The sequence below is a fragment of the Pseudonaja textilis genome, chromosome 2 (assembly GCF_049901715.1).
Source record: "Pseudonaja textilis isolate UNSWEBS1 chromosome 2, rPseTex1.2, whole genome shotgun sequence".
NCBI lineage: Eukaryota > Metazoa > Chordata > Lepidosauria > Squamata > Elapidae > Pseudonaja > Pseudonaja textilis.
In genome coordinates this window covers 51,275,192-51,296,846 of record NC_141991.1, presented here as the reverse complement: position 1 = coordinate 51,296,846, position 21,655 = coordinate 51,275,192, and the positions used below count along the sequence as shown (strand labels likewise).

The 21,655-nt window shown below is 34.5% G+C and overlaps 1 protein-coding gene across 1 annotated transcript in view; it reads left to right on the top strand.

The window, feature by feature from the left end:
- The window catches only part of CACNA2D3 (calcium voltage-gated channel auxiliary subunit alpha2delta 3), a 582,709-nt gene that overhangs the window by 219,287 nt on the left and 341,767 nt on the right, over positions 1-21,655 (top strand). Inside the window, exon 4 of the mRNA XM_087923863.1 lies at positions 5,995-6,054. Within this exon, the coding sequence (XP_087779989.1) occupies positions 5,995-6,054 (60 nt within the window). The remainder of the gene's footprint in view (positions 1-5,994; positions 6,055-21,655) is intronic.

Below are 21,655 nucleotides of genomic sequence, written 5' to 3'. Positions count from 1 at the left end.
GGTACTGCATGAGGCAAATGGAATGTTTTTTCAATGATTCTTCTGAGACAACATAGTATAATCTGTTTAATTAAGTGGATTTTTCCAGTCTTGGAATTTAAACAATGTTTGATTGCAAGGGTACTCATTTTAGTTAGATTAATTTTAGGCTGTAGTTGAGTGACAAGGATTTTAATATCTGATGCACAAAGAATATCTATAAGGGTTTAAATAATGTAAAAAAAATTGTAAGCAAGTCTTGCTTAATTTAAGCTATTTCTGGGTAACTGCATTGAAGTGTTATTTTAAAACATAGTCCCAGGTTTTAAAAAAAGTGACACTTGGTGTGATTGTTGATCTATTTATCAGTGGAATATAATGATTTGGTTATAGAATAAATAAGAAAAAGAAACAGAAATTGGCCTCATTAAGTTCAGGTAACAGAGTGAACTATAAATTAAATCATGAACTGGATTCATCCAAAATGGTAGATTAAAACATGATTGTCTAGTTTATGATCTGTTGTGTTGTTTGAAATGCTGGCATAAAGCTCCCCAGAGTTGATACAAGTAGGTTGGTGGAAAAATGTAACTATTGATTCCTCAGTTTACTTCATTCATGCTCTCCCCTGAGTAAAACTTGCTTAGTTTCAATTTTAGGTTTAAAAATATTGTTATATGCAGAATGCTGGTGTTTAAACATCCCTTTAGATATGTATACTTAGAATGGATTAGGAGAAAATCAACCTCAATTGTTTGTTGCTTTGCTTTCAGAATTTTACTGGCACCAAGTGGAAACCATATATGCTACAAAATAGAGAGATGGCCTTGCGAACATCTTTATGTGTAAATGCACATCTCACTTTTAATATTTTTAACACAAATAAACAAAAAAAATTAGATTTGGTGGTGAAGGTAACATTTGTCAAATGTGTCAAGTACTTCAACAAAAAGCCAGAACATCTGAATGCTTCTGTAATCAGATTTGCATGTTAATATAAAATAAGTCATTCTGAACAATGAGAAACAATGATTTTTCCTTAACTTTATTCTATGTTACACTCTGGTGACTGGATTTTATGGAGGAGCTGCTGAAAAGTGACAAAATAAATGCTTTTCTATGAAATGAGTTTAAAATGGTATATAAATCCATGTTCTCCTTGGCATATAATAAGCTTTTCAGTGTGAAATACTAGAGTGTTAAGCTTTGCAGGGCAAATCAAGGCCAGGCTTATGCTGAGTTAGCAGGCAATAAACAGCCCATGATATTTGTGTATTCTTACATAAGCAAATTTTATCTACAACAGCCATGGAGGTGGTGTAGTGGTGAAATACCGCATAGTTTCATAGAATCCTTCATGTTTTTTTAGAATGACACAATTGAATGGAAGAAAAAAAAGCAAAATATCACTTGTAAACATACAAACATATTTATATCTATGTAATGTGTCTCCCCACATACATGAACACATACATTCATACATACATAGATAAGCACTTAGAGAGAAATGTATTTCTATTTCTGTTTGCTATTGTGGGAAAGAATATTGTGCTTCTAGAAAAGTATGAAGAATTTCTATGAAATTATGTAGTTGTCAGGATTCCAGCAATTACTCCAATTAAATCATGAGCCTCGACCCACACTCCCAAAACTAACGAAGATTTATTTGAAGTTAACATTCTACATCCAGCATTTACCTGGATGTAGCCAACTCTGAGATACATAATTCACTGTCAACCTTGATCCTGGTTCCCCACCCCCACCCCTCTGGGTGTTTCATCCAATGGAAAACATCCATAGTCAAGAGTGCTTTCCAATTAGATTTTTTGCGCGGCAGAAGTGTCAGTCATCTAATCAGTCTTTGAAGAAAATATGAATGGAATGTACTTTCGATTCCACACTGCTGCCTGCTCTTTGAAACTCCCTCCCTTCTTTCTGTTGTCAACTATAAAACATATATACAAAATGTTTTATGAGTTTACATTAGTAAAAACATGACATGTGCAAAAACAACTCCCCCCGATATGTGCATAATGACTTAGAGCTGAAAATTGTTCTTTTATTCACAATAGCCAATGAGAACAAATAAAATCCAGCATGGAGTGTAAGATATCTAGGGTCCAGTAAATAGTTCCATTCCATTTTTCATTGTATGACTTTAGCTAATCACTACCTTTCAATATAATTCAGTGTCATTAGATGTTTGTGCAATTAAAAATAACAGACTGGGGGAAAGTTATATACATTACATAAATGCAGTAAAGGGTTAGATAGATCTGATTATACAATTTGGTGTAAAATATACTTCCTTAGCAGTGCCACCTGAATGGGTTTTTATTCTGTGCAGATATTAATATGGATACATAGTAGAGAAACTTGGAAATTTATTCTTTAGAAAAGGGGGGAGCATCCCTGGGCCATGGCTCACTACTGGGGCAGGCGAGCATATGCACAAGCAACAGATGAGCGTGTGCTCACGTATGTTCTGTTTGTGCAAGTAGTGGGCATGCATGTGTGCCTGCCTTTCGCACACATAGAGCTGCACATGTGTGCATGCTTGCTGGCTGCTTGCACTGAACCATCCCTTCCCCCCACAGTACGCAAAGCGGGAAAGGTTGAGGACCTCTGCTTTAGAACAGCAGCCGCATGGCCCACGGAAACCCTTCCCACCCACTCACTCCTTACCCAGCAAACTTGCCTGCTAAATTGCTATTTTTCCTTTTTCTGACCATCCTCTGTTCTGCTGTGCTGGGAGATTTAGATCAGCTAGGAAGCAGGAAATGTTTGGATTTCTTGCTTTCTAGCTAGTCTTTAGATCTTCGGCTCTACTTTTAAGCACAGCTGAACCTCCCTTAGGACTGAAGGTTCTATTATTCAGTGCAGACTCGCAACAAGCAAATTTGAGAGACTGAGCTAGCCAATGGCAGATAGATAGATCACTGAATGATTCTGTGAGCAACTCAGTCTGCCTGCCTGCTTTGCCTGATTTTGGGTAAAAGTTGCTCTTTTTTATTTAAAAAATTTCAATATTTATATAAATATTTATAATATTTACATACAAGCCATGCCCAGCCAGTCATATGACCACCAAGCCACACCCACAAATTAGGCCGTGCCCACAGATCCGGTTAGTGGTCACTGGGATTTAAAATGATGAGTTTGGTGGTCCCTGAGGTCCAAAAGATTGGCGATCCGTGCTTTAGAAGACCTGAACTGGGAGATAATTCCTGTAGACTGATATCTAATTATAATTCAAAATTTGAAAAAAGAGGTATTCCCTTGCTTGTCACTAGCCTTATCTTCATGGTTCCTTTTCTTCTGCTTATTCTCTGCACAAATATAAGTTACCAATGCTCTTTTATTTTCTGTGACTTGCTGAACAGTGGAGAAGTAGGGAAAACAATTGACTAGAACAGTGTTTGAACTTTTCATATCATTTTCAACATTTGCAAAAATCAGAGATGTGAAATGATTGAATCAAAAGATTGTTCAGTGTGGGAATCCAAATTACAGCATCTTGAACAGAAACTAGATAAGGTAGCTGAAAATCTCGTTGGGTAATTTGGTTTATTGTTATTGTTAACCTATAGTTTCTCTAACATTCAGTTGGAAATCTATTTACCTTGTAACCCTTCCTCTGCATTGATAGAGCCAAGTCCTGAAATTATTTGAAGAACACTATCATAATTCCTTGCCAGTTCCCCCCCCCATCTAAACTTTCTGAGCTCTTTCAATATCTTTTCATGGGTATTTCATTGTCTTTCCGCCAACCTGTTCCAGTGTGTTTCAATCCTTCTTTAAATGGTATGCCCACAACTGGAGATAGGGAATCTGAGCAACACCAGGTAAATCAGATCTATTGCTTCCCATGATTTGGATTTTGTCGCTAATTCTATTTGTCTTTTTAAGAGATACATCTCAATACCACTCCTCTAAGATTTTTTTACAAGTATGATCACCAAGCCAGATATCCCTAATCTATAAAATATTCCAAAATTACAGTGTTTAAATGGATTTCTGCCATAATGCCCCATGACTGTGAGCATTCCCATGATCATGTTCTTTTCTACTTTTTAAGATTAAAATATTGATAATCTAATAACTGGATCCTATTTATATCTTTACCACGCACATTTTTTTGCTTATCTAAGATATACATAAAAAGAACAAATTTACATTAAAATTTCAAGGACCATGTAATTAATCACTTGTACATTTTTTGTAGTAATACAGTTCCCCCCTTTTAAAAAAACAAGTAACAACGTCAGAAGAGCAGGTTTGCTTTTTAAAAAAAATTCAAATTCTCATTTGGTTTAATTCCACTCAAGTTTATGTTCATTCCCTCAAAGACTTGAACCTTTAAATCAAGAATAGGAAAAATTCAGAACCAGTATTTCAGCATAAGGGTCTCTTAAAAGAGAAATAATGTTAGTCTATCACCAGTTAGGTTAAACTTACTCCAGTTGCTCTTTTCTAGCTCAGTCTGCAGGTAAAATGAGTAGGGGAAGAATTTTAATGTTTATTTTCATGAGATCAATATCGAATATAACCAGATTGAAGGCCCCTGAGCTTTACTTAGCCCCATAGCTTGGATATAGCCACCTCCCATCCCACCAACTCTCTCCACAAGATGGCATCTGATGGGGCAGATGACACCACTGGGGCTCAGTCATGAAGTCTGAACAATGTGACTCCAATGTACTTGATAATGGTTTTGAAATAATGGTTTTTCATTTTTTTTAGCTTACATGGTTTTGATTGTTTTATTGATAATAGTTTAGTTATATTTATTTTCTTCCCTAAAATTGCTCTTTGGGGGATCAAAATTCAAGTTTGTTTATAGTTAACCACTGAAAGGAATCTACAAATGAGAAATGCTTAATAATATGTTTGGATACTCTATGTACAAAGGCTTTCACATGAATGTGATTGCTGTTACATTGGCAGTCTTGCTCTTAAGGAAATATTTATTATACTGCTGTCTACATTGTACACAAGAAGCTGTTCCCCTGCCAATGTTCATTCTGTGTGTGTTGTCACTGAGGGAGAGGCTGCTTGTTTGATGGAGCATAGCAAGTAGGTCTCCTTGATGTAGCTTCATTCCTGCTCATTTTGAGATAAAGAGAAACTAAGTCATATTAACTTGTATTTAGATAGCAATAAGAAAAGTCAAATACTCTTCTAGCCTGTTCATCAACTGAATATACAGTAGCTTGTTTGAACAGGAACCAAAAGGAACTTGAGGAGAACATGAAAAACTGTTTGGCTACATAGTTGGGAGAGAAAGAAAAGGAGAACACTCTTTAATAAATAGTTGCTCTTAATTTAATGTTAATGCTGAAGTCTTTTTTTCTTGTTTAAAGCATAAGTGTTCAATATTATCATTACTGTACTGCTAATTCTGATGTGGCTGGAAATTTTGGATCAATAACAAACTAAATTGAGACCTTTGAATTATAGCTTCCACTGGAGAGATTCAAGGGATTGACTGCTCATGATGTAGGAGACTCATTTTTATGCAGCATGTTCATAAATGCTGCTGTCTGAGGGAAAAAAATCACTGAAACATTTTACACAGAGTTCAATTATATATCAAGTCCTTTGACCTTTTTTCACACAAAGAGGGGAGATGTTATTTAAAATGCCTGCAACAGCCATTTTAGACTTTTTCAAAAATTTATAATGAAGTTGGCTGAATATTCATGACCGTACCCAAGAAAATCACTACTCTGGAAAAAAAATGTCTTTGCATAGCAGAAAGTACTAGTATTTAACATTTACATGTATTGGAACATTTGACATGACTGAGATTGCTACAAAGGATTGATGTCCCTATTTGTACATGTACCGCCTCATCCCAGGTCATTTACTTTACAGAAAGCAAATATTTATAGCAATTAGTATAGTGGAACTGAGTACGTTGAACTTAAAAAAACCCTGCATTTTGATTATCAACATGGAAGGAAAATCAAATTTCTAGGAAATAATTTTACTTTTTTATATTTCTCTGTTTAGCGCCTCGTTGAAGCTGCAGAAGAAGCTCACCTGAAACATACATTTGATGCTGATTTACAGGTAAGAAAAATATGACTTCAGCAGTTACAATCAAAAGGTTCTGTTTCATGAATCGCTACAACTATTCATAGAAAGAGAGCAGAATCTATAAAAGGACTGTTAGTAAAGAATGGAAATGACTTCTCATTATGGAATCAAACTATAGTCATCTAAAAATTGCTATAAAGAAGTGATCAAACAATAGCAATAGGATGCCTGTTTGTTTATTAAAGTGATGAAATATTCTTTTAAAAGTTCGCTTTTCAAAAGATTTGATGGTAAATAAACTCAAAAGCAATATAAATCCTACTAGAGGTTCAGTAAGTTGAAAGGTCTATGTAATCCATCATCATAAATTACAAAAGCCAATGGGAAGACATAGGCAGGAAATGAGCTAAAAGCATTATTCTGCTGCTAGACTCTTCTGCTATTGAAAATCATACAACCTTTTTAACAAATATCCATTAGGATTTACTTAATTTCCATGAATTTATCCACTGCTGTGTAGCAAATTCCATGTTGTTATAGCAAATGCCATCATTTAAATATTGATTATAGTTTTTAAAAAATGGTTTTATCTGAATGAAGGACAGATATCCAGCTTGGCTATCCTCAGTTTCTACTATTATAAGAGAAAAGGGAAAAAATAAAGTAAAATTCATTTTCTATACATCACTACATATTTCCATTTACCACATATTTTTGTAGCTGGGCATCATTGGCTCTGTAGGGATATCCATGACATTTCTGGAGAGAGAAAAAAATTGTCCAAATTTCAACAGATGAAGGAGAAATTCTTCTACAAAGAGCAGGACTCTCACTTATAGTGAGAATGTGGAAGGGGACAATTTGCTGCAGCATGGCTAACTTCCTGCAGGACAACATGCTGCAGCCAACTCATGGTGGGGCAACTCGCTACAGATAATTTCACACAGAGTAACTCAAGGCAATAAATGTTATATGCCACTGTTTCTTTGACATTATTTCCATTTTTGTCAATTAAAAATAATGTCAAAGAAATAGTGGCAGATAACATTGATCACACTGAGCTATCCTACAAAATTGTCTGTGCTGAGTTGTCCTGCAGTGAGTTGGCCACGGAGAGATGGTTGTGGAGAAATGGTCATGGTGAGTACTCCTAGCACTTCTGATTAAAAAAAAAAGCCAATGAGAAAAGGTCCTTCTTAGGACTAAATGAAGCTTGGAAAAGCAGGGAAATTTGAAACTGCTGATAAGATGATTTTACAACAAAGATCACTTTTATAGTCAACCAGCCAACAAAAAAAGCTAAAAATAAAACTGTTCAATACTTTCAATGAGAATTCTTTCAAAATTCTCTTCTCCACTGAAATAATTTCTGTTTCATCAAAATGAGTTAAGTACTGGTACCAAAATTATGCAAGAGAATTTACCTGCCTTTTTTCTTGTTGCATTAAAAAGCTCATGTGTTTATATCATTTACTACAATGTTTTGTAAATTTTTTCCCCTCCTTTTCCCCAGCCCATAATATTTTTCTACTGATGCATATTGACTAGATTCTTATACGTTATCTCAGGTCTTTTGCATCGTAGGTTTACAAAAAAATAATGTTGGTTTTATTTCCAGAATATAGCACAGTGTATTAATATGAATGTGTTGCAGTGTTTACTATGACTAATATAGTGCAAATGTTTAAAATTAAACACATAGAAATAATGCTTCAAATACATAAAAGAAGTACAATGAAGACATAATTTAAATATAGCTGAAATATCCATTTTCCTTTTAGTATTATTTAAAGTATTATTAAAGATTACAATCAAAAGGATACTTTGATTGTATGTATTTATTATTTTAATATTCTACTCTATTTTGTTGTTTTCTAATGGCCAGAAAGATCGATTGCTCAAATCAAAGAAAAGCTACTGTTTTCTAATTTATGATTTAAGACAAATGTTTCCAGAATTTGTGAATATCTTAAATGTTTATGTTTGTAGAAGTGTTGAGCACCTTTAGTTTAAAAGTCGTTTGAGTTGGCAGCATTAGCAGCACAATCTAATTTCTGACAGGGGTCTTATTGTTTATTGTTGTCATGGACCATTAAAACTAATCAATTGTTAATCTTGATTTCAGCAACCCCACTGCCTCCCTTCACGGGAGATTGAGGTGGTTCTTTATTAAAAGGCAACAACGGCAAACCCTTATAATACCTCCTGCTCAATGAAAAGTAATGATTGGGCTCCTTTACTTTGGAAGGGAAATTATAAAATTGGTAGTGCATTCAAGGAAAGGCAAAACTCCATCCTTCCTTTTACAAATAGCATTGTAAAATCTATTCAAAATGTCTTAGACGGTTTTGTTCTCTATAAAAGGGGCTTGCTTCATCCCTTTTAGATTTCATTTGTGGTATTTTTGATTTTCCCTTATCTTTGTAAAGTGCCCTAGAAAACTATTTTCTTTGTTATATCTCCTACCCCGTGCAGCTTGCTGATTAGAAAAGGTCTGTGGGTGAATTTTCCTTCTCTTGAAATTAATTTGAGCATGGAAATAGGATGGGTGCAAACCAGTACTGAGATAGGGAGATACACACCTTGATTATATAGCAGTAAGCCACCAATTGTTTTCTATCTATCAGTCTATCAATAAACTTGCCTAGAATCTCTTTCAGAACAAGTATTTTTTGCTATTTTCCTTCACAAAATAATACTCGTAGGAATTAGTCTACTATAAGTAGTATTATATTGAAGGAGAGTGTTTGTTCCCTATTACTACGCTGTAAAGTTGATCCAGGTCTGGACACAACAAACCAAGGTGCTACATGTATGTAATGGAAATATAAATACGGAAATATTTATACAGAATGTTCTTTTTACAGATATGGTAACATCCATATCACCTGCTATAATTTGTTCTCCAGTAAACATTATGTACATATGGATGCCAACATCTCTCTCCCCATTTTCTTTCTGTAAAAATGTTCTTTTAATACTTTATAATGTCATTCTTAAATTTAGTTCCCTGCAAATAGACTGGAAATTTGACTCTCAGATTTTCTCTCATTTACATCCTGGTGTCTCTAAGCATGGTTGGGAGAAGGCTGTAGGGAGAGCTCCCTCTGCTGATGATGTATGTCATCATGCACCTGATTATCCCTATAGTGCAAAAGGTTAAGCTTGACTGAGAAACTTTATTTGATAGTAAGTTCCATGTGATTTCTTCAGAGTGAATTAATACAAATAAAATTGGTCTTCAGATGTGTTTGGAGGGAATTCATCTATTTATTGTTGGAAAATCCCAGAGAATAACAAATAGAATAATGGGAAAAAAATCTACTGAATAGCTTTATTTTTCTTTTCCTGTGTTTTCAGTCAATCAGTTTCAATCTGTAAGTGTGTGGGTGTATAAAAAATGAGAATGTTCATACTGAGTTTTCCAGAAAAAAATATGTTTAAACACATATTCTAGCAGTGAAAGTATGGGCCATGATACAGACAATATTTGAGACAATTATAGAAATCTTAAATCAGATATGTCCAACCATTATGCAGCTTTTATGATCCCTGGGCCAAATATGGCCCTGGAGAGCAAGTAATGTAGTCCCACAATAAAAAATAAAATAAAAATAAAGGAAGTTTGTTATTTATATGCATTAACTATATTGTATATTTTATATTCTACACAAGATAATTCCTCTTCACTCAATGTGGCCCAGGCAAGTCAAAAGATTGGACAATCTTCTCTTAAATGATACTATCTCATCATCAAAAAACATAACTCAAAGTACAGCTATGTCACTAGAATCCAAAATGATAATGTTTGTTGGATGTGAAAACATAACTTTCAGTAAATTTACAATTAAAGTTTTAACTGTTCCATTTGATCTTGAGAAACTTGCTAACAGATCTAGAACCCACAGATTCTAACTATAGCAGTTAGAACTTAGCTCTAACTAAGCTATGGCCGAACTTTAGAAAAGTTTTGAACCGTATAGTTGCATAATACATAATTATTATAACTAGAATAAACTAGAATAAAAAAATAAAGGCAACAGCTTTAAAACAATACATCATTGAACATTACTGAGTCCTCAAATTATTTTCCCCAAACTCCTTGATTTATTAGGTTCTATCCAGTTAGTGTCAACATTTAGCAGCCAGATAAATTTTTCCCCCCACAATGATCCACTTATTTTCAGGTTTTTCAATGGTGCATCCATTACCAATGAATCTGTCCACTTTGTTACTGCTCATCTTCTTTTTCCTTCAACCTTTCCCAGCATTACAGCCTTTTCCAGAGACCTGGATCTTTTCATAATGTATCTTAAGTAAGATAATTTGCGCCTACAACAGACTTACAGAATAACAAGTTGGAAGGGACCTTGGAGGTCATCTAGTCCAAGCCCCTGCTCAAGCAGGAGACCCTATACCATTTCAGACAAATGACTATGTAGTCTCTTATTGAAACCTCCCATGTTGGGACGCCCACAACTTCTGAAGACAAACCATTCCATGGTTGATTGTTCTCATTATTAGCCTGGTTATTTGTGCTTTGAGTGACCACTCTGTTGATTTGTTCAGTTGTTTTTCTTAGCTGTCCAAGATAATCTTAGGGGAATCTTTTTCAATACTAAAATTCAAAAATATCAATACTCTTCCAATCCTGCTTCTTTAAAGTCCAACTTCAGTTTCAGTGAGAATTCCATAGCTTACACAGTTCTGATCTTTGTAGGTGTACACGTGACATGGCATTTGTCTTTTCCAGTTTCTAGTACTATCAGGTACTAGTTTACAGCAGAGGTGGTATTCAGCAGGTTCTGACCAGTTCTAGAGAACCAGTAGTGGAAATTTTGAGTAGTTCAGAGAACTGGCAAATACCACCTCTGACTGGCCCCACCCCCATCTCTCCTCTGCCTCCTGAGTCCCAGTTGATTGGCTGGGTCTTGGTTTGCTGCCCTGCACAACAAAGAAGAGAGAACAGAGCTGGAAAGCAAGTTAGTAGATGCGGAGAGAATGGGATTTTGGAGTAACCTTTCCCAGGAGTGGGAGAGGGAATGGAGATTTTGTAGTATCCTTTCCCTGCCATACCACGCCCACCAAGCCATGCCCACAGAACCAGTAGTAAAAAAATTTGAATCCCACCACTAGTTTGCAGCATATTTCTTGACTGTTGGTTCCTTCAATTTTGATGCATTCATTCATTTTGTATTTCTATCCTTGTGGTTTTCTTGTAAAAATACAGGAGTGGTTTAACATTGCCTTCTCCTTTGCAGTATGAATTGATGCCTTGTCACTAAAATGATTATCTGCCTCCAGCATCTTCCTCTATCACTGCTGCCCAATGTAGGTGCCTGCTTGGTTTTGCTAGATGGCTGGGTTCATCTTCATGCCTTGAATGATCCTGCCAGGAATATGCCATTCACTTCTAATGTTCTTTTCTCATTCCTTGGGGAATGCCTCCACAACAGTGGGGGAGCACAGCCACAGGGGGACCTGGGGGAGAAAAATCCCATTATTTGCAAGATCCTCAACAGTATGCCTTCCATACATTTTAATCACTGATAGATTATTGATAAGATCAATGTCTTAAGGAAATCAAGGTTTTAAAAATTTAAACTTTGAACAAGAGTGAAAAAGTGTTTAATTGCTACTCTAGTATGATTTGATTGCTTATTGTACCCTATGACTATTATTAAGTGTTGTACCTTATGATTCTTGACTCTTGACAAATGTTTCTTTTCTTTTATGTACACTGAGAGCACTTGCACCAAGACAAATTCCTTGTGTCACACTTGGTCAATAAAGAATTCTATCTATCTTCTATCTATCTTCACATATTAGTTTTGCATTATTTTGCTCTTGTTTACAAGGCTTACTAGTGTTACTGGCACATTTTAAATTTTAAATCTTTTAGACAGTATGCATATTTTAAATCTTTTAAACAGTAAGCATACTAACTATGTGCCAGATCAGTTCAAATCCAGAAAGTTCTTTCCATTTAGGAAAGAACTTCAGGAATATATAAAACATGGTAGGCCATTATTGCCATTATAAACATTTGATTATTAAAGATAATATTGAGTGAAGAAGTATTCTTAGTTCTGTCTGATCTTTTAGAGGTAGTACAAATAATTTTCCCCAAAGAATGGTTATTTGCTGTTCATCTTAATGGATGTTATAATAATTGATAATATGGTTATAAAACAGTAATCTAAACTAACTTTTGAAAACATTCCCTTTCACAATAATCAAGGATGATTTTTGAAGAGAAAGCACTACTGATAGATACAGAATGCTGATATCATTTTTATTGCTACATAACAGATAGATAATGTCTGTAATAAATAAAGCTTGTCTTTTGGTAACAATAGTAGCAACTATAGTCACAGTGTAATGAAACTTTAACAAGAAGATTGTAGATTTTATAATATCTTTTGTTAGCATTGGGACACATACTGTTCACATACATAATTAATTACTGAAATTTTGCAATTATTTCTGATAAAACCATATCCCAGATAAAATGTTTGATTATTGTAGCTCTTCTCAAATAACTTCAAATAAATTGAAGTTACATTGTACCAGTACATGGAGCATTGTGCCCAGCCTTTTTACATCAGCAGAAGTGTTAAGATAAAAAAAAAATACATTGAATTTCTTTTAATTACAAGATGATAAATAACAATGCTGCTTGTGTTAGAAAAATGAAATTACTGTTCCTTTTCACACTCCATTCCAGAGCTATTCAAGCATGCCCTTCTTAATCGAATTAATATATTTAAAGGTAAATTAATTAATTAAATGAACAGTTTATTATTCCAAAATTTACATAAAGCACATATTAATTATTTGTTTCTGTATGTTCTTTTTAAGAATAGAAACAGAGAGAAAAAAAAACATACATTCTGAAATAAGCAGAAGACATGAGAGAAAATGCTGAATCACTGAAAAGGGGCATAGGATTCTTCAGGGAACGTATATGTATATGTATATATATATATGTATATGTATAAGGTAGAAAAACTTTCAGATAAAATTTTTATCAAACATTGTTTTATATATAAAACCCCCACAAAAAGAATAAGAATACCAATCACAGTGGAGTCATCTAAAAATGTCTGAAGCCTGATGACATAACCAGATCTTTAGGGACTTCCCTGTGGGATTCCTCTGCATGTCTAACTTCAGGGAGGAGAATGTTCCACAGGGGTGCCTCAGCAGAAAAGGCCCATCTTCTGGGACCCACTAAATGCAAGTCCCCGGCTGATGGACCCTGCGATATGCCTTCCCTGCCAGAAAAATGTGATGGGCTCATGTAAGATTCTTATTTGTAGGAATGATCCTAAGCACATCCTGCCAAATGCACAAATTCCCCTCTCAATCTTTCTTGAACTGCATCATCATGAACAATGTGAAAAATCACAATATGAAATTTGGATGCACCTTGCAGGTGGAGTTTTTCAGTTAATATATATTTTAACGTGTTTGGTTTAGGTATAGTTTTCTTTATAGTTTTTTAATGTGTTTGGTTATTATGTTGTTTTATTTTTGATTTGGAGCCACCCAGACTTTGTTATAAGATGAGAGGCTTTATAAATGTTTTAACTAAATACAAAATTTCCAAATGAAATTTGATATACTGAAGAACTAGCTGGTGTCAGAAAAACATGGTAATTGTACTGATCTTAAAAAAAGCTAAACATTTGGATAAGAGATAGTAAGTTTGTAAGCTGAAAAAAAACCTGCAAGAAGGCAATACCGTGTTGTTTCATATTGTTGTTAAAAATATGAATGTATCTGTCTGGTCACCAGAAATTAAGCTTGACTCAAGGGAAAGTTTACTTTGACTACCAGCTGCTATTCTGCTGCACTAGATACATGCCAGCTTTCTCTTCTGTAGTGTTTCATTGGCAAATCTGCCAAATGACATGATTAGGCTGTTTTAAAATGTTCATCAATAATAATTAGGTGTAACACAAAAATGAGACTTAGAAAATAGCAAATATGTTTAACGTACTGCATTACAAGAATACCTGCACATGTCTTTCTCTTGGCTTATTCCAGCTTTATTAACATATACATTTCAAGGAATTTTAATTTAATTTAATACATGTGTTTCTTTGTTTGTTTGTTATAGGAAAAGAAATGTTCTTTTTCTTTTTTCTTTTGAAGCTCCTGAGCAATACTTTGAAATATAACAGCAAAAGTAAATCAGTGTGTTGACTTTCTACTTTATTTTTCTCCTAAAATATTAAACAGTGCAAATTAATATTGCAATCACAGTTTTCTGTATTTCAGTAGAAATCAGAAACCTTAACAATAATTAAAATTACAAACAGCCACTGTAATTCACATTTTCTTTTCATGCATATCTTAACTGCTAATATTAATAAAGTCCTTTCACTGTTCATTGACAATTGATGTGATTATATAGTCATAAATATGAATGCCAATTAACATATTGTCTGTGATGATAGATCTTTAATGGAGTGAATGTAGTTGAAATATCATTACCATCATTATGGAAGAGCATCATCGTAATAAAAATGTGAATTGTAAACAAAAAAAATTCCTACCATGTTATTTAACATCCCTGCTGTTATTTAATATTGATTAAGTGGCATCTTTATATTATGTGTTTTATGACACCATTTTCCCCCAAAGTGATTCTCATTACGAATGACTTTTTGAAGGTCATTTCATAAAGAATGCAGTTGTATGACACCCTCCTCTCTATGGCTGTTCGATTAGGATTAATGTCTACAGGTACTAGAGGTGATGTGGTATTCTTAGTGTTTGTCTTGCTTCGTTGTGTTACATACCATGCCAGATTTGGCTTATGGATCTTTTAGTCCTCTTTTGCTTTTTACCTGGGTTTTCCAGACAGGTGCAAGTAGAGCAGGGGTGTCAAACTCGCATCGTCATGTCATTGTCACGTGATGTATCATGAATTTTTTCTCCTTTGCTAAACTGGTCAAGGCCAGCACATAACGCATCCAGCCTGCGGACCATGAGTTTGACAGCCCTGAAGTAGAGCATACAAGACACTAATCTCTGATCAGCAGTGAAGAAATAATTAGGACCCAAAAGGCCTAATGAATTCAAAGTGGCAGCAAAACTTTAATGGGTACAATATTAATTTGCTTTCTTTCTCCCCCTCTCTCTTACACACACACACACACACACACACACACACACACACACACACACACACATCCTTTGCACCTAGCCTCCCAGGCATTAGCTAGAACTGTTTCTCAGTCTTGTGAACTTACAGGTGTGTGGACTTCAGCTTGCAGAATTCCCTAGCCAGCTTGCTCCACATATCTTAAAGTTGCTAAGGGTAAGGAAAAATGAGCTAGAAGGTGGCAGCTAGGATCACTCAAAGATTGGGTTAGGGGTTTAAAGAATTTTTTCTAACATTCTAACCACTGTGGTGCAGTGCATTCTAACAACTGCGGTGGTGCAGTGGTTAGAATGCAGTACTGCAGGCTACTTCTGCTGATTACTGGCTGCCAGCAGTTTGGCAGTTAGAATTTCACCAGCTCAAGGTTGACTCAGCCTTCTATCCTTCCAAGGTGGGTAAAATGAGGTTCCAGATTGTTGGGGGACAATAGGCTGACTCTGTAAACTGCTTAGAGAAGGCTGTAAAACACTGTGAAGCGATATATAAGACTTTGTGCTATTGCTATTCTCCAAAAGTTCTTCCCTTTTGGATTCAAAAATCCGGTAGCTGTCAATAATATTGAGGGGATTTCTATGTTCTCCTTGTAAAGTATCCTTTTAGTAATATTTCTCCTTTGACTTTTAGCAAGTTGCTTCCTTCTTATCTACCTCCCACAAGGATCTTTTGGACAAGATTCTTGCTTTTTGTTTTTTGTTTGTCTTCTCTGCAAATGTCTTTGCTGTATTTTCAGGTTATGGTGTCTTCAGAGTTGCAGTCTTCCTTGTTTTTGCATTGCACTTGTCTATTTCTCAGAAAGGCTTCAAGGTTTGGTATGATGTAGGCAGTTGTTTTACAGCCAGGATGTCACAGACGCTGAAACTGTTAGGGCTGAGTGGGAGTCACTGGCCCAAGGTCACCTAGCTAGATTCCATGTCTAAAAGCAGACAGCCCCTGGGTCTTCCTGCTGTAGTCCAGTTCCTAAATCACAACATCAGGCTGACTCTTTTAATATCTGTAATACGATACTTACCTTTTCATGCCAATGTCTATTTGCCTTTGGAAATTCACACAGGCAAGAGGTGATCTTCGTTTATTTTACCAACTCAGCTAAGGAGATATTTAATTTATAAGAGTTGCCTAATTCAGAAATTATAAAACAAATCTGAAATCCAATAAACTTAATGACATACAGTAAGCAAGAATAATTAATTTATAATAGCATCATCATCATTGTTGTCATCAGTAAAAGTAATATTTCCAGTATTTAACTACAATAATGTTATTTACATATATAATAATCACGTTTCTAAAGGCAGGGCATAAAAATTCAGATAAAATTGTATTTCCTGTAGCTTAGAAACTATAAAACAATGCTAAAGCAATACGGAAATATTTATATAAATACTGAAATATTTAATGCTACTGTTATAAATTGAAAATGGTAGACTGAAAAATAAATAAACTCCAATTTTAAAAGACAGTCTGAAGGCTAATTTTAATTGTGGTAAGAGAACATTCCACAACTGGAGATCAGTGATTGTTTGAAACAAAAAGTTAACAATATGAATTGTATTCAGAATACAACTGCGACTAGTTCATATCTTTCTATATTGGGATGAAAGGATTCTTAACTTCTTTGAAGTTCAAGCAACTGAAGGATTGTTGCAGCAAATTATTAGGTTTTCTTTCATTTATCCCATTTGGAAAGACAAAGGCTAAATTGAGGAGTACAAACTAAAATAGGACACTGTGAATCTCTTTTCTGTGGATAAAGGAGCTTCCCCTTCTTTTCTTTTAATGAGTACTTTATCTCATGCAAGCTTGTAACTCAGAAAAAGCCAAGTGTTTTTTAACCAATAAAGCTGTAAAGCAGTCAAAAGGCAAGATTACAATTGAATACATACAACTCCTGAATAAAGAACATCTTGATAAATAGTTCATGACTGCATGTAAACATAAGATCAGGTGTAGCGCAATTAAGGACTTGAAGGAACTGATAAGCTGACTGCCAAGACCTCCATCAGAGGAATCCTTAAGTATAAGAGATCTGGGTTTGAAGATGAGAATGATCTTGAGAGGTAGTCTTCTCAAGTTTCCTGTTTCACTATCTTTATTTTCAGCTCTTGACATGTCACCATTTGTACTGGCCATTGAGTTTAAACCTGCATTTTGGCACATAGAATATAATAAATCTAGCAGTTATTGCTTCCATGTATATAGGGCTACCCATCTCAAATATATGATTCTGGGTAGCTAAAAAACATTAAAAAGCAATGTAAAACAATAAAAATGTATATAACACAATCGGCAGTTGAGATACGAAAATTTCCATCAGTGATCAATTTAATTAGGTTCTACTACACGTCCAGCCTCCCTAAGTCCAACTAGCAGAACCATTTCATTAAGGCTTTTGAAAAGCCAATGAAGTCAGAACTAATCTAATCTAATCTAATCTAATCTAATCTAATCTAATCTCTCTCTCTCTCTCTCTCTCTCTTTTCCTCCCTCCCTCCCTCCCCATTCTTTTTCAGTTGCTTTTCAATTACCACTGAGTAATATGTACCCCAAATTATCTGATTTTGTTCTTATCTGGTTTATTTTTGTCAGAATTCACCACTGAGCCGCAAAGGGGGAACTTGGGGAATTTTCAGATGGATTTGCTATAGGCAAATGAAATAAGTTTATTTGGAACTGAAATCGCCTTTCTTGACTGTCACCTTAGCAAGACATTTTGCAGCCAACAAGAACTTGATATGATTGTTTATTCAGTGTGCCAAGTTCTTTCAACTGAGGTCTGAGAACTTCATCAAAATGACTTAACTTAGGTACTGAGAACTAATAATGGACTACCTTTACTTATTAAGTAAGCTAGACTCTCCAATTTATTGGATAAGTAAATGAACATTGGAAATTGATATTATCTTTTTCTGCTCTTACAAGAACATCCCTCCTGTGTGGAGGGATGAGGCTGAGAGGTAATAACCTATCTAGGGTGATCCAGTGAATCCCATTATCAAACAGGATATTGACAATGGATCTTTCATGGCCCAGTCCAGCACATTATTCTGTACACAACATTGACTTTCAGATTGGCTCAGTAGGCAGATTAAATGTAATTGTGCCAGTGCACAACCTTCAAGGGAAATTAAGGAGCACATCTAAGGAAAATGCCAACAAAATAGTTTGAATTACAGTCCCCAAGTTGGACTTTTAATTTGATTCTTCCCCGTTTGGATTTAATTTCAGCTTGCTCTTCTTTATCCAACCATTACTGAACCAAGACAGTATTTCAACATTTTGATAAGTTTCCTATAGAGATAAGGGAAAAAAATTCAGGTAGTCTTCAACTTATGACCACAATTGAATCCAACATTTATGTTGTTAAGTGAGAAATTTGTTAAGTGATGGGGCTGTCTTTTTATGAAATTTGGGATTTTGCAGAAAGATTGAAAAAGTGTATCGTTTCCTTCAGTTAAAAAAAGTTAGGCAAACCAATTTGTTATTATGTTACTGTAACATATAGTAACAGTGTTCTATATTTGTCTGTTTTTTTTTCATAGTGGCCACTTTGAAATTTATTTTATTGAGCTGCTCATCTCATCACAAGCATGATACTGGGTGGCATAAAGAATTAAAATCAACATAGCAGCATATAATCTAGGTCACCTTAATTAAAACAATAACCCCCAAACAAAAAGGAGCATCACCTAATTTTCTAGCCAGAATGCTGGGGAGAACAGCCAGGGAAATGGCTTTCAAATAGATTTTAAGTTATTTTATGTTTGTTTGTTTGTTTGTTTGTTTGATTGTTTGTTTGATTGATTTTATCTTTATAGTCACTCAAGGCAGTAAAACATACTTAAATAATACTCTCCCTATTTTCCTTATAGCAATAGCATCAGCACTAAGACTTATATACTTCATAGTGCTTTACAGTATTCTCTAAATAGTTCATAGAGTCAGCATATTGCCCCCAACAAATTGGATCCTCATTTTACTAACCTTGGATGGATGAGTCAGTCTTGAGCTGATGAGAATCCAACTTCTGACAGTGGGCAGAGTTAGCCTGCAATATTGCATTCTAATCGCTGTGCCAGCAAGGCTCCTTATAACAACAATCCTGTAAGGTAGGTTGGGCTAAGAGAGAGGGACTGACCACAAGTCATCAAGCTTGCTTTCATGCCAATTCTTGATTAACTTTTGGGATTCAAGCCCTCTGAAAGGTTTATTCAAAAGGGGGAAAATGTGGATATTAACTTTTTTCTGGAAATTCTGTTTAATATCTCAGTACATGTAATATGATAATATTGCTCTGACAACCTGAAATTTGTGCATATAACAAAGATAACATTTTTTATACTGTGCTGAAACAATTCTGGGTTGTATTAAGTTCACACTAAAGCAAAACGTAACATTTTTTCTTCCACACTTTGTAAGCATAGCAATGATCAAATGCTAAAATATAATTTACAGAATTCACTTACATTTTTCTAGAAGATAGTTAAAAAGTAATATTACTAGCCACTAGATGCCACTGTTGTTATATACCAATACAGCAGGATGAATTTTTATGATACTTTTAAAGATATCATTTAAGAAAATATGAGCATCTGGAACGTTATTGTTTTTATGTTGTATTATTGTTGCTTTACATTTCTATTCTTTCCCTTTGATTTTTTTGTACATTTTATATATATTATTTATGTTGTATTATATCTATTTTTAATTTTGTTTTGTATTTTTTCTTGTTTAGAAATTACAGATATGTCTTCAGAAGTATATTTTCATGATCTCTAAGTAATATATTGTTATATTTGTTTTTTTATCCTTTATCTAGATCTTTAGGTCTGCTTGTTAGTAAACAAATATTTCATCAGATTCTTGTAACAGCCTGTAATTTTTTAAAAAAACGTTACTCTTAGAGCAGAACTACTATTAAAGTTCCTATACGTTTAAAGGCACATATATTGAATACTTTACCAAAAGTTGGGATTCTTTTAGGATCATGGATACATCTACTTTTTGATATTTTTTAATGTTTTTATTAAAAGCATTATGCATACTACTTTATTTATGTTTATAATGCAGGGCTGAAGGTTAATTGTAATATTAAAGAAGAATTCACAAAATATATGAGATATATTTGCTCCTGTCTTATCTCCATATAAAAGACATTTTTTTTTTTACTTTTGATCTATTTCTGGAATCAGAGCTTAACTAGGGAATCATACAGAAAAGCAACAGAGTATGGAAATGTTGGGCCAAAATTTGTTACTTAAACCAGTAGGCATATGTTTCCTTAAATATTCACATATGAAACATTCCATGTAAATACATAGTACATCAAATCACTTGGAAAATGCTTTTGTAAACCTTTGTTTATGAAACACACCTATTTTTTTTAGGAATTTACCATTTACTATCAGAATTTTTCCTGTTCTTAACTCCTAGACATTAGAGTTAAAGGAATATAATGAAGGCATGCTGTCAGAGCCTGTAGACCAGGGGAGTCAAACTCATGGCATCACGGCTGCGTCAGGTGACATATTGGGACTTTCCTCCCCTTTGCGAAACTGGGCATGGGCATGGCCAGCGCGTAACACCTCCGGTCCACAGGCCAGGAGGTTGACAGCCCTGGTGTAGATGAAAGGAAAATGAATCATTAAATTAGATGTCAGCATTCTAAGTAATGCACCCATACTGTATGGCAACCCTGAAGCCTCCAAGATGGCTTCAGCCAGGCTCACTTTAGGGTTGACAGTAGGTTTCCCCAACTGGTGCCCTCCAGATATCAATCATATTTCTAGGAGTTCTAGCAATTAGAGGCATTAGTAGGAGATTGTAATAAAGACTGAAATTATTTGTGGCTAAATCATAGGTTTTTCAGTATTATTTTTTCATTAATATTTTTGTTTTCCATCTGCATCACACAATAAAAACTCCTAATAATTATTCTGAATGCTTGTCTGAGGATGGTTGTCTGCTCATCCAATTAAGAGTATGTTTCTGATGTCTTCAAACAATTAACACAATTTAGTGTTAGGCATTCCACTACTGTTAGGACACAGTGAAAATAATACCTTCCTATAGATTACTTGGACTTATTTATCAGAAATAATGCTGAAGCATTTTTTTTAAAAAAGAAAAATGGCTTTTGATAAAATTATTTAGCTGGAAAAGATGGTATTTATTTATTTATTATTATTTTAATTTATTAAATGTATTGGCTACTACCCATCTTACCACAGGGTCAATTTTTTACCAGGTTCCTTCTGATTTTTGGCTACCATAGATTAATATAACTGTCCACCTATAACTCATTACCAACTAGTGAATCTTTTGATTTTCTTTTCAAAAAAATTAGTCACAGTTGGCAATCCTTACATAATTAAGACAATCAGTTTTGGATTACTACAATAGTCAAATCTAGGCAATAAAAAGAAAATTCTTTCAAATTCTTTCTCTCAGTTTTCTGAGGAA